Genomic DNA, 13160 nt, shown 5'->3' on the forward strand with positions numbered 1-13160 from the left:
CAAGAGAATGGAAGAGAAAGGAGAGAGCTTGGAGACCGTCCAGGCGCGCCATCGCAAAGAGCAGCGGGACCTGCAGTCGCGCATCACGAGCAAGAAGAAGAATGCGACCAAGAAGACGCGGAAGGGCGTCAACGACGAGTGCGCACAGCTTGAACAGCAACTCAGGGAGCGGCAGCAGCAGGAACTCGCCGTGCTGAATGGGGAGGCCGCGACGACGAATGACGACACGGAACAAGAGGGACGTGAGGAAGGTGACCTGGCGAGCCACGAAACGAATGGCATGACGGAGCATTTCCAACAGACCTCGATATCCGAATCGGCGCCCATCGTTGAATCAGAACAGCAGAGCCAACAGCCGGGAAAGAAGCGTAATCGACAGAAGGATCGCCTGGCCCGCCGCGCCGCCGAGCAAGAAGCTGCCGCCCTCGCTGCCGAAGAGGAGGCCGCCCACATGACGGACCACCGCCAGATCGAGAAGACGTACATGCTGAAAGAGTTCAAGACGCACGGCCTGGCGGAAAAGGAAATACAGCCCGACGGGCACTGTCTCTTCTCCGCCGTCGCCGACCAGCTGGGACAGTACTCGATCCCCCTTGCGCAAGAAATCGGAAGCGAGAAGGAGAAGAAGGAGTTGCCGTATCAGGTGGTACGCAAGCGCGCCACGGACTATATGCGGGCGCACGAGGACGACTTCGCGCCATTCATGGAGGATGATTTCGGGACCTATGTGAGCAAGATTCGGGATACGGCGGAGTGGGGCGGGCAGCTGGAGCTCATGGCGCTGGCGAGGTCGTACGGGGTCGAGATCAAAGTGGTGCAGGAGCAGCGGACGGAGACGATTGACCCGGGCGAGGAGGCGCTAGGCGGCGAGGGCGAGGGCGAGGGCGAGCGCAAGAGGATATGGTTGGCGTATTACCGTCATGGATACGGGCTCGGTGAACACTATAACTCGTTACGCAAAGCTAGTCCATAGGTGTGTGCGGGACCTGGCCATAGGATATGACAATATAAAATAATTACATGTAGACAGAATGCATGCAGCCAAGACCTGAGCGGCAAGAAGACGTGAAGACAGATGACGGGGCTAGGTTTCTCATTGGTGATGAATACCTCCAGGATGATTTTGGGCAAATAACAAGGAGGTACGAATTCGTTGCTTCTATCCCTGGGTTTATGCGGGCGTCAAAAGGTCCTTTGGCGCGTTCATCGACTTATACCTTTGACTTGACGGGCGAGCGAGCTTCACAAAGTGAAGTGCGAATTCGAGCTCCACCCGAAATTTGTGAGCAATCCAAGCTGCTCCGCCAAATCGCCTCATTCAAGTACGTGCATGTAGCAACAGCTTGGGCATAAAACAACCTGCCTCCCGATTGGTTCTGGTGCAAGACAGTCCAGATAATCCTTCTCTATAAAAGGGAATAATACTCAACTAGGCATCGCCGCCGTCACCATGTCTCTGACCAACGCCTCGCCCATGGACGCGGCTCGCGACGCCAAGTCGGCGTCCCACGTACTGTCGACGCTGCCGGCCGCCGCCCGCAACGAGGCCCTCACGGCCATCCACTCGGGGCTAGAAGCCAGCCGCCAAGAAATCCTCGCCGCCAACGCCCGGGACCTCGAGGCCGCGCGCCAGGCCGCTGTCGACGGTGCGCCGCTGAGCCAGAGCCTCGTCTCGCGGCTCGACCTCGGCCGCAAGGGCAAGTTTGAGGACATGCTCAAAGGGATTTTGGATGTGCGGGACTTGGAGGATCCTGGTGAGTCTTGGCCTTGTCTTGGATGTGTTTGCTATGCGTGGAATGAATTTATCCAACTGACTGTTGCGGTCGAAAAAGTCGGCAAAGTTACACTGCGCACGAGGCTCGATGAAGGGCTGGACTTGGAGCGGGTTACGTGTCCTATCGGTGTGCTGCTCATCATCTTTGAGGCGCGGCCCGAGGTCATTGCCAACATTGCTTCGTTGGCAGTCAAGTCGGGAAACTCCGCTATTCTCAAGGGTGAGTATATTCACAGGCCAGTGGCTAGCTGCTATTCTACCAATGTTTTCTCCCTTTCTTTCAAATATGCTAAGTACCAGCAACATTTGCAGGAGGCAAGGAGTCGACAGAATCTTTCAAAGCTATCTCCAAGGCCATTTCGGAGGCATTGGCCAAGACTCAGGTGCCCAATGGCGCCATTCAGCTTGTCACTACCAGAGATGTCATCCCGCAGTTGCTCGGTTTGGATCGGTATATTGATCTCGTGATTCCCCGCGGAGGCAATGAGCTCGTGCGGTACATCAAGTCATCTACTAAGATTCCGGTGCTGGGCCACGCTGACGGGCTGTGTTCCATGTTCCTGGAGCAGTCGGCCGACCCCAAGATGGCTGCAGACGTCATCGTCGATTCCAAGACCAACTACCCGGCAGCTTGCAACAGCCTGGAAACCCTCCTGGTCCAGGAGAGCGCGCTCGACACATTGTTCCCTGCCGCCGCCGAGGCTCTACTAGTGAAGGGTGTCACAATGCGCTGTGACCCCAAGAGCAAGGCGGCGCTTGACAAGACCAGCTTCGGCTCCCGGCACAGCAATAGCATTGTGGATGCGAAGGACGCCGACTTTGACACCGAGTTCCTGGCGCTGGAGCTGGCCGTCAAGACGGTGTCCGGGCTCGACGAGGCCGTCGCACACATCCACGCGCACGGCTCCAAGCACACGGACGCCATCCTGACGTCGTCGCCCGAGCTGGCCGAGAGATTCATGAACAGCGTCGACGCCGCGGGCACCTACTGGAACGCGTCGACGCGCATGGCCGACGGCATGCGCTATGGGTTCGGCACCGAGGTCGGCATTAGCACCAACAAGATCCACTCCCGGGGACCCGTCGGGCTCGAGGGGCTGATGATCTACAAGTACAAGATCCGTGGCCGCGGGCAGGTGGCCGGGGCATACGGCGAGGGCGAAGGAAAGAAGCCGTTCTTACACGAGCGCCTGCCGTTGTAGATCCAGATCGGCCCTGGAAGGATGATTTAATTACTTATGTGGCGTTGGAGTCCGGATCCTGTCATGGGCAAAATTGTAGAGCAAAAAAGCAGATCAATGTGAATGAAGAGACATACGAACAAGGAACGAATCTATACCACGCTATATACACCCGGCGAACATCTCTACTGCCGCTTGGATGAGCTTCATCAAAGTTTTCCTCTCTCACCTACAGCAAGTCAGTCTACAGCTCTTCTTATCTCCGACACCTTTAGCGGAGCAAAACAGATACCTGAACAGAGCGTCCGGTCCGCTGTGCGCTCCATCGCTCCACCTGCGGAGGCTGAGGGCATGGATCCGGCGTGGTACGTCTTACTTACTGTATACGTGTACCGGAACAGAAGCCGCTATGACGTGTCACAGATCGATTCCTCCAGATACGACTCTAAACCGTGCACAACAGAACTGATTAGTGCGGAGTTCTCGTAGCACATATGGAGTAATATATGTAAGCGAATGCGAAATGCCCCGCGCCGTCAGCACGTCTTCATATACGAGCCGGAGCAACCCCTGGTAGGAGATCCCAACTAGACAAGCCGGGGGCTCCCAGGGTATATATTCAATTAGGACCTGGTTTTATCGGTACAGTCTGTAGTTCTTATAATTCATTAGTCCATCATTTTGTCGTCAAAAAGCCTCTCATGCATATCGCCGTCGCCATGGCTTCTCCCCCAAGCAGGAAGAAGAACAAGTCCCTGTGATGCAGGTCTTGGAGAAGGCGCGCTACTTCACCCAGACTCTCGTCCCCGTCCCGGGCGCGGTGCCCTACCCGCCCCTCGCGGCGCCGTCCTCGCTCCGCCTCCAGACCCGCATCGTTTCCCTCACTCACAACAACGTCACCTACGCGGCCCTGGGTTTCCTCGTGCACTGGTGGGACGCGCACCCGTTGCCCGCCGCGGGCCTGACCCCGCCCGCCTACGATGATGCGGACAAGTACGGCCGCGTCAGCGCTTGGGGTTACGCCGAGGTTTTGGACTCGACCTTGCCGGAGGGAGGCCCGCAGAAGGGCGACTTCGTGTTCGGGTACCTGCCCCTTGCCACCCTGGCCCAGGACGTCGAGTTCAAGCTCGACGAGGAGGTCCCTGGCCATCTCACGGCGACCAGCGCCTACCGAGCCCAGCTCATGCCCTTCTACAACCACTATACCGCCGTTGCGCGCGACTCCGATGCCGCGAGGCAGCTGCGCGCCGCCGTGACGGAGAAGCAGGGAGGGGCTGTTGTTGCCGTCGATGACGGTATTGGGTTCGACTCCCTCTACCGCCTCCTCTTCGAGTGCGGCCACCTCGTCACCAAGTACATGTTCGATGCGCAGAACCCTGTGCACCCGGGTCTAGGCCCCGACGCCCCCAGTACACAGCCTTGGACCCGGGAGATGGCGGACCTGACGGGCGCGACGGTGGTGTTACTCGCGCCGGCGTCCAAGACGGCTCTAGGCATGGCGTACGAGATGCGGAAGAAGCGGGCGAAGAAGAATGTCGATGGAAACGACGGCGGGCCCAAGCGGGTGGTGGGCGCTGCCGGCGAGGGCTCGCGGGATTTTGTGCAGGAGACTGGGTTGTACGACGTCACGGTTTCGACGACTGAGACGCCCGATGCCGAATTCCTGAAGGCGAAGATGGGAGTGGACGTGGGCGCCGGCGACAAGGTCGTTCTCATTGACTGCGGCGGCCGTGCCGGCGCCGGCGAGAGATGGGCCGCGGCGTTCCGGACGCTCTGCGCGCCGGGGCGTTTCGTCATGGTCGGCATCGGGTCCGAAGCTGGGGAGCATTCTCCGGCAGACGTGCTGAAGCGATTCGCGCCGAAAGAGGAGGACAAGGGCGAGCGGAAGCAGGAGAAAGGGGTGCCGTGGTACATCATGGTCAACACGGGCGATCTGCGGGAGCGGGCCGCAGCCCGAGACGGGCGCCGCACGGTGTTCAAGGACGCCGAGGCGGCCTTTGCCGAGTTCAAGCGGGAAGGGGTGCCGGGGTTCAAGGTCCGATGGGGGCAGGGGATGGAGGCGGTTGCGGAGGGGTGGGAGAGGTTGGGGAAGGGGACGACGAGGCCGGAGGAGGGGATGGCTTTCTTGTTGTGAGCGGTTTCTTTGGCCGGTGCATGGATGAGTCGCGCGAGGGAACATTGGTATGTTTTAGCGAGCTATCTGCACATTGTATAAAAGCAGATGGTTGAGATAATCTACTTCTGGAACCACATAACGCTGTTCTCCTGACAGGTCGTGGAAGGCAGAGAGTACCTTAGGGACGATCCAGTGGAAGGCTATTACCCGTCACATACAATACATTCGGAAAGGGCCACTGGACTTTTGTTCTTTCCAAGGACTCACACTTCTGCTATTATTTTAGTAGTCATGCATCATGTCTAATAAAGAAGGGACCTTTAATAGAGGTTCTCCTGGAGATTCCATGAGGCAATGCGTTCACCGGATCACAGCTCTTCCAACTGATTCCTTTCCATCTACGTACTCTGTCGCCCGTAAGAGACTGCACATCAATCTGCCGAAGTTGAGCGTTTGGTCCTGGCCTGACAACCTTCCAGAGTGTTTCTTCCTCTAGCACGGCAACGGCATGGAGGTGGTGTCAGTAGTAGTAACCATTACGTCGACTGGAATGCGTCAAGAAAGGAAGGTTTAAATACTCTTGAACTGCAATAGGAATGTATGCCTACAAGTTGGGCCATGAATGCGATACGCCTCTATAAATGACGTTGGCAAAATGCTATTACGGAGCTGATGATGCAGGCTTCTCTCCTTACGTAGCGGCGACGCAATGGGCACATTAATACTTCAGAGAGGAAGGCGTTTTTTTCTATCAATGGTCAATCATGTGAAATAAAAGTAGTATAACAGAAATATTGTCTATCTACGCATGGGCTATATAGACTTGCGCGCACTTACTGCAGGTGAGTTGATCTCCGAATGGTCTCGCAGTTTGAGCTTCGCTTCACTACTGACCTACATTATCATTGCATGACAAAAGCGGCAGAGAGTTCAAAACGTGGCGTTGACAGCCGCCCATGGAACACTAGGTGACAGGTGAAGGAATTCAAACTGGTTTAATGTTCAGAATCGAGCCGTGTTTGAGTGCAAGAGGAGGCTGGGATGGTGAGGTGCCACTGCAGTCAACATGGCTCGGCCGGCATCGAATCTCCTGATGGAAACTTTTGGGATTGCATGCCAATATGCCAGACACCAAAGAGGAACCGGGCCTTCTTTGTAACATGCTTCTGCCCGGTGGCAACATGCTGTGGTGTTGACTTTATTCCTGCATCCAGGAGGGGGGACCCTGGAAGTGCAGGAGGCACACCGATCCGCAATCCTACCAACCTAGATGACTCGCCAATGATGTATTGCAAATTGACCACTTCCAAAATAAATAATAAAACCCCCATGTATCTGTTCGTAATGATAGCCCCCAGAACGAGCTTGGGTGGTTGGTTCTCTGCCGTTGTCCGTCAGATAAATTCAGCGATTTTGGTAGCCATAGCCGCCAGCATGTCCAGCAGTAGCGACATAGATCGGCGCAATCGCTACGGGTATCGGTCTGATTGCAGCGGGCTGGAACGCGTCAACAGCGATGGGCATAGCTCCATCTATTCGGCCTGGTCATCGTGCCGCAGCCCCATATCGACGACGCCGACGCTGTGGCAGCCGGACGAGTGGAACATCTGGATTGCCCGAAGGGCTGCGCTAAGACAGAAGGCCAAGGAGGCGTCGAGGCGGGTCGAGGACCAGGTCATCGGCCCTGTCTACGAGCGCATTATGGGCTCGCTTTGCGACTTCCCGCAGAAGGCGGCGCAGGCCTGTGGTCTCAGCCTCCTGAAGATGATCCTCATGTGGGGTTATTTCACCTACAATAAGGCGTTGAACCCGAAGCACCCAAAGTCGGGAGGCGACCAAATGGTCCGGCAGCTTTCCCAGATCGGATACCCGCTCCGAGATGATAAAGAGGTCAGGGTGTTCCTCAAACGTCTTCGACGTAGGGTACGCAACCCATAATAGCACCGTCCTCCACCTTCAAACACCTACACACGTTGGCACAACATATGCTAATGCCAGATCATTATTAGATGCCCCTAGCAGAAATCATGAAGAAAACCTTCAAGCGAGACGTGGCGCTTCTCGATACTGTTATCCCCATATCCAGGAAATTGGGATCTATGGGCATCCCGAGCGCCGTATACGAGAGGCTCTGGGTGGAGAAGCTGGAGGGGCGAGAACATGGGCTCCTTTCTTCGCGCGAGTTCCTGGCCCGGAGCATCGAGCAAGTGCGAGCGGCGCACCCGCACGACCTGACACGCGACCAGGCTGCGAAGCTCCAGCAGTACGTGGACGGAGATGACGAGCGGGTGGTTGTGTTCTTGCGGCTGAACTGGGAGTTTGGGTGGCGCAACGACGTGAAGAGCCTCGAGGCGGAGCGCTACGTCTTGGCCAAGTTTGTGGGCGACGCCGAGTACCCGCGCTGGGTGTGCAGCAAGGCATACTACGCCTTCGAGTCCGCGATGGCGCCCATCAAGTACTACAACCGCGTCGTGAGCGGGCTGCACAGGTGTGGGCGGCGGGGGCTGTACATGTCCGACAGCGAGCTGGCTCGTGTAGGCAGTAGTCCGTAGGCCAAGCGTGTGTGGTAGACGTACGTTGACACATAGGAGCTTGAGAAAAAGACCAAAGCCATGTGAAGGAGTCGTAGGATTCGCAGGATGAACAAGGTGTGTGGTGTGTCCTGGTTCAGGTGCAGATCACGTGGTGACAGTGGGCTATGTATGTACGTGGTAGAAGGCCTGTATGTACATAGTATTCATGCTGTTTCCCCTCCATGAGTTCCATCTTTTTTTTCTAGTGCGGGTGCGGGTGCGCTCTAGGTCTGTTAGGCCTGTTAGGTTCATCATCCTCCTGCCTCTGGGACGCCGACTGGAGCTTATCGGGGCGGCACTTTGCGACAACGTCCAGTCCAGCCAGTCCAGTTGAGCCGAGTTCGAATCCGAACTTTGAATATACCTGTCGCATTCTTGCCAATCCCAACAGACCTTGCTGTCGCTTGTCGCATCGCGCATTCCGCATTCCGCACTCCGCATGCCGCATTCCGCACTCCGCACTCCACGATATGTCTAGAACCATGAAGGCATAATCGCCGTATCGCTTCTTGCATCACCCAAATCGCCGACTTCGCAGCGCAGCGCAGAAAGCGCATCTCCTTCGCCATGCCGAAGAAAAACCAGAAGACCTCGGCCGAAGCGTCGAGTCAGTCGGTGGACTCCAATGCAAATGCCAATGCCAACGGCAAAAAGGCGCCAAGGGGGCTGCTGCGACCGCGCCCCCATCTCCAGCCCTGGTTATTTGCCGGAACAAGTGAGTGCCTACACGATCTTGGCTAACTTGCGCAAGTACGGTACTAACATGGCGATCCTAGACATTGGCGCTACATATCGTCTTTTCACGGCCCTTGGTTGCAATTGCCTCTAGAAGTTCTCGAGACTTTAGCGAATGCAAATTACTACATGCCCTTGCCCCGACCCGTCGACCCCGCCGTCTTTTACGATCTCGTCAAGATTCGAGAATTGGTCGACAACGCTACCGACCTCGCCGTACGGGCTGCCAATGGCGTCGCTTCTTCACCCAAGTCAAATTCTCTGGCTGGGGGAACCGCCCAGCAAATGGCCGCCCTAGGCTTGGGCTTTGGGCAAGGAGGTGGCATGAAACTTAGTCCAGAGCGCCGGCACAAATTACGAGAGCAAGCGACCCAGAAACTCTCCAAGGCATATCGCATAGACGAGATAGCCTCGAGCGTCGCTACTATGCAATCCACCTCTACCCTCGAGAATGTCGCGGCATTGGTGATGCAGCGACTCCCGAATGACCCCGACGCCAACTATGTCAACTTCTTCCACGAGAAGATCCCGAGCAGACAGTTGGCCGAATGTACAGACCTCCACACTCTCGATTCTATTATCAGCCAGAGGCCAGCCGATTGCGAGCCTCTGAGGACCCGAGCCATTGTGCGCATGTTCAAGGAGGATTTTGAAGGCGCTGCGCGCGACTTGACCTTGTCCTTGAACGTCTACCGCCTCCACCACGTCCCTCGCAGACTTGTCAACGAGAAACAATTGGAGCGGAGGAGTGGGCGGCGTAAGGAAGTCCCCTCGTTAGACGAACGCGACCAGCCGTGCAGCACAGAAGTGCAGATCCTTTTCCAACGGGCGGGTTGCTACCTTACGCTGGCCTGCGATCATGTGAAGCCATCCTTGCCAGAGTCTGTGGGCGAGACCACGCCCAAGGACTCGGCCTCTGATGCTGAGGGCCCCGATGCGACTGGGAACACCAATGGGGCCAATGGCCAGAACACCAAAGATGGTAGCGCAGCATTGCCTGATCCAACTGAAATGGAGAGTCGCAATATGAAGTCAGTGAGGGTCTATGCTAAGCGTGCCCTTCGGGATTATATGGCTTATCTTGAGGAGCTTCATTATTCCCCCGGACATGCCCATTGAACTATCGGATGACTTCACGAGACAGGTCAACCAGGCCAACAATCGAGGAAGACGCTATCGTGGCCATCAGAACTCGCAGGACCCGACTACCCCCACGGAAGGACTCGAACCCCACAAGGTCTATAAACTCCACGAGCTGTTTTCCGCGACACCTCCTTCAGATCTTCCTCCTTACCCTTCTACGGATCTTGTTACGGCATCCAAACTGAACGACCTCCCAAGTACGACGGAAATGGTCACTTACCACCCACTACTTACTGATGCGTTGCATTCGTTGCTGCTCTGCCACGCACTTATCCAGACATCGTCCAAGGAACTTCAACGACATGCTCATATGGTTGCTCGCTTAGCGAGACTTGCGGACGGCTATCCCGTCTTCCAAGCTAGTAGATCTCCTGCTCGCGCCGACTGGATCGAGGTCTTGCGTCGTGCAGAGAACTGGATCGAGTTATCGACTTCGTGGGAAACCCTTTGCGCCCCGGCACCGCTCCCAACGCAAATGTCGTTTGATGGATACTTGTCGGCAGCCACAGCTAATGCCAACGCTCTTGCTTTGACAGGGGGCAAAAGCTCAGCAGAGGTTGAGGAAGAAGAGCGCAAGAGGGTCGAGGAAGAGCGCAAGAAGGCCATGCAGCATAAGGCTATAGTAGAGGCCTTGGAGGATGACCGTGTTTGCGATGAGGCGACCTTCAAAGCAGCCATCCTTGCACGCCAGCGAAGAGCTGAAGCTGATCTCGCCCTCGCCAATGCCAATGCCACTAATGGCAACGGATCCTCGGCATCCTCGCCCGTCGTTCCCTCACAGAAGAGATGGGCTGTGGACGATGGTCGCGAGTATCCCATTTTGACTGAACGCGCGGAAGCCGTAGGCCGATGGATACTTGAAGCACCCGCAGGAGCAGGCGTGACGACCACCAAGCGAAAGAAGCGACCCGGTAGAAAGCCCGCCGCAGCCGCTGCAGCGAAGAGCACCGAGTCTCTGGACAGCGGCCTGCCGCAATGAACTACATGAGCTGAGAAGCCGAAGTCAGCGTAGTCTGCGAGCATAGGCCATAGAGTAGTATCTTCGTCATAAAAGTGCTCCCATGCACAGCCATACGAGGTACTCTATTGAGATTAATACAAAGTCTTGGCTACGAGCCTCGCCTAACGCTCAATTTTCCTTACTTTCGTCTCAGAGCTAGTGAGTTTGTGCCTCAGCTTGATGTGTGCTGACTGTACAGCAGATGATTTGTCGGCTGCGGTATGCATGTCCTGAATGAAAGGCCACTTGACGACAAATCGGACCGATAGGAGACAAAGTGATTCGCAGTTTGCCAGCTGGTTGAGCTTGAGGAGAGCGGAACTCGAACTCTGCTTTCCGACCTCGTTGCCACATTTGCATTACTGCTTTCCGCTGGCCTGCGTTTTGTGGCAGCGAATGGGCTTATCTCCGCAAATTTAGCAAGGGTCAACATATGATACGATGATGGCCATCAATCATTCGGCTGATGCGCGGGAAACAGTTTCTGGTTAACACAACCGCACATTTCACTATGTCCGAGGGCCCAAGGCCTCAAAATTAATGGACAAACAGTTTATAGCGGATTGGATCTGTCAGTGATCTCGACTCTACCATTCCAGGAATAGCTGCAACGGGCGGCGGCCAACTTCATGCTCCAGCTCTTGATTAGTGCGAAACCCGACTTTCCGTGACAGCCCCGAACATTGCAATAGTCATTATCTTCGTCTACCTGTTTGTAGGAATGCACGAGAGGAATCGCCATGGATTTCAACGGCTTTAGCCTCGATTTGTCAACAGATCAGCATATGAAGTTCCCAAGATTTCGCTGGATCTGGTTATTCCCAGACGTACGGCATCCGGAATGATACCCTCCTTCGGCTCGTCGGTGGAAGGACCAATTCTCGCATACTCCCGGCGAGAAGCTTACTGATAGTTTTACTGAAGGCGCCGTCGGCACGGCTCCCGCTGCGTGGACAACGAAGATCGCCCATCGGCCTAGAGTCACATGTACACCACTCTACTTGAAAATAGAAAGGATTCCGCTGCCGCCACTTCGACCCCCGACATGGAGCTAAGCTAGAACAGGGGCGGTTCATCAGATAATAATTTGCTCACATGAGGCCGCCGCCGGGGCGGAAACTACTGCTACTGGCTGATTTTCCATGCCATGGACAGAGAGGCGTGTGTGAGACGCGCATCTTGCTCAACCTAACCACATGGTTTCAGGTTGCCGGGTAGTAGAGCAGACATGGTTACCCAATCATGCCATATGTTTGGTCTCCCCTTTTGCAGGACTTTGAAGCCAGGGACAGTCCGTAAGACATGACTTTGTCTCTCAACGAATGATCGCCATGAAACTGGCGATATCAGGTCTAGCCTCCAGCACGCTTGACAGATGCTTGGGATGCTTGATTGTCTGCCGTCCTCTATTCTCCAGGTGCTTAGCGATCGCTAACAGTCAAGATCGTCTACGACAAGCTCTCAGTAGATTGACCAAGACTCACCAAGAGGATACTGGGGAAGTTGAGGGTGCGCTCGTTTAACCCGTCTCTGGCCCCCTGTCTGCAGGTATCAAGGGCGTGTGCGGGGAAATAAGAAATCAAAGGAACAAGCCGACGGCCAGAGCTGCACCGCTGTGGAGTATCCCTGCCATCCCGGGGGCAAACACGCCTAACAAGCACCATGATGGGATTTCTCCAACGGCTTTTTTTGGGCGGAAAAGACATTGCATCGCCATTTGCTTGGCCAGGCTTCCAGCTACGATGCAGACAGTCACGTTCCGCGTGGGGTTGGGCATGGCCCTGGAAGCCTCGAGCAAATCACGTTCGACGTACCAACTGTACACTGGCCCTAGCGCCCATGTAAGTCGACGACATCTTGCCATCCTCGTCACATCCGGCAGATGTCCTCCGTTCTGGGTTCGGACCCCTGGATAAAAACCCTCCAATCAGCGTCGGGGGTCTATTCCAACTACGGCAACTTCACTCTATCGAACTGAAGGTAAACATGCAATGTACCTACAAATCTTATTTTCTCCCATGGAAACGTCGATACAACACGAATGGTACCGGCGCTCCGTCACCACAATGCTCTAGGTGCTCCCACAAGCAGCCTGCTACGGCCCACAACAATGGAGGCATCTTCCACGAGAGTTGACCACAGTAGGCCCCTTCCGCCATCTTTCTCCTTGCGTGGTGCGCTAAGAGGGCTCGATCGCCTGAGAAGCTTAGCTACATCGAGCTATCGATGCGTCGCGACAACCCAGAATTGTCAGGACGGGGCCAGTTCGCAAAGCATGTCCGGGCCGCCACCCGTCATCGCCTGCTCCTCACATGCCAGCCAAAGGTCCTGGAGGCCGAGTGACCCCATATGCGTACGTTTGTCGTGCCGCCTCTGCGAGCCTGGCCCGCGATAGCTGCATGTTCTGTGTTGCGTATGTAGCAAGGAGGCGGGCAAGGCGGACAACATCTCGGATGCAAGGGACGACATCCCCCTACCTCCTTCGAGTGAAGTAAAGTGAGGTAAAGTATTTAACCACCACCGCCTCCCTGCTGTGGCCACAAATCTCTTTTCTCTCTCTTTCTTTACCACCAACCAACCAACCCTCCCTCACTATCTCTCATTGCCCATACACTCCCCCCTCCGGAGAACAAGCAGC

General features: G+C 55.8%; 6 protein-coding genes across 6 annotated transcripts; 5 read left to right on the forward strand and 1 right to left on the reverse strand.

The window, feature by feature from the left end:
• Positions 1–7: 7 nt before the first annotated feature.
• PG998_005400 (otu domain-containing protein 6b protein) lies at positions 8–973 on the forward strand (the record flags this gene model as incomplete). The annotated part of the gene is made up of 1 exon (XM_066872218.1): positions 8–973. The coding sequence occupies one exon, from the start codon at positions 8–10 to the stop codon at positions 971–973; it is 966 nt and encodes a 321-aa protein (XP_066732315.1).
• A 477-nt stretch (positions 974–1450) lies between these two features.
• PG998_005401 (glutamate-5-semialdehyde dehydrogenase) lies at positions 1451–2976 on the forward strand (the record flags this gene model as incomplete). The annotated part of the gene is made up of 3 exons (XM_066872219.1): positions 1451–1754; positions 1833–1994; positions 2087–2976. 3 exons carry the CDS (start codon positions 1451–1453, stop codon positions 2974–2976), a joined length of 1356 nt encoding a protein of 451 aa, XP_066732316.1.
• A 739-nt stretch (positions 2977–3715) lies between these two features.
• PG998_005402 (uncharacterized protein) lies at positions 3716–5089 on the forward strand (the record flags this gene model as incomplete). The annotated part of the gene is made up of 1 exon (XM_066872220.1): positions 3716–5089. One exon carries the CDS (start codon positions 3716–3718, stop codon positions 5087–5089), a length of 1374 nt encoding a protein of 457 aa, XP_066732317.1.
• Positions 5090–6700: 1611 nt separating this feature from the next.
• PG998_005403 (uncharacterized protein) lies at positions 6701–8331 on the reverse strand (the record flags this gene model as incomplete). Its single annotated transcript, XM_066872221.1, has 5 exons — positions 6701–6982; positions 7040–7059; positions 7110–7596; positions 7648–7733; positions 8163–8331. The coding sequence occupies 5 exons, from the start codon at positions 8329–8331 to the stop codon at positions 6701–6703; spliced, it is 1044 nt and encodes a 347-aa protein (XP_066732318.1).
• PG998_005404 (uncharacterized protein) lies at positions 8212–10501 on the forward strand (the record flags this gene model as incomplete). Its single annotated transcript, XM_066872222.1, has 4 exons — positions 8212–8251; positions 8299–8359; positions 8421–9410; positions 9469–10501. 4 exons carry the CDS (start codon positions 8212–8214, stop codon positions 10499–10501), a joined length of 2124 nt encoding a protein of 707 aa, XP_066732319.1.
• Positions 10502–12264: 1763 nt separating this feature from the next.
• PG998_005405 (uncharacterized protein) lies at positions 12265–12500 on the forward strand (the record flags this gene model as incomplete). Its single annotated transcript, XM_066872223.1, has 2 exons — positions 12265–12363; positions 12405–12500. 2 exons carry the CDS (start codon positions 12265–12267, stop codon positions 12498–12500), a joined length of 195 nt encoding a protein of 64 aa, XP_066732320.1.
• Positions 12501–13160: the final 660 nt, after the last annotated feature.

This window comes from Apiospora kogelbergensis (assembly GCF_038363985.1).
Source record: "Apiospora kogelbergensis strain CBS 113332 chromosome Unknown utg000003l_segment0_segment0, whole genome shotgun sequence".
Lineage (NCBI taxonomy): Eukaryota > Fungi > Ascomycota > Sordariomycetes > Amphisphaeriales > Apiosporaceae > Apiospora > Apiospora kogelbergensis.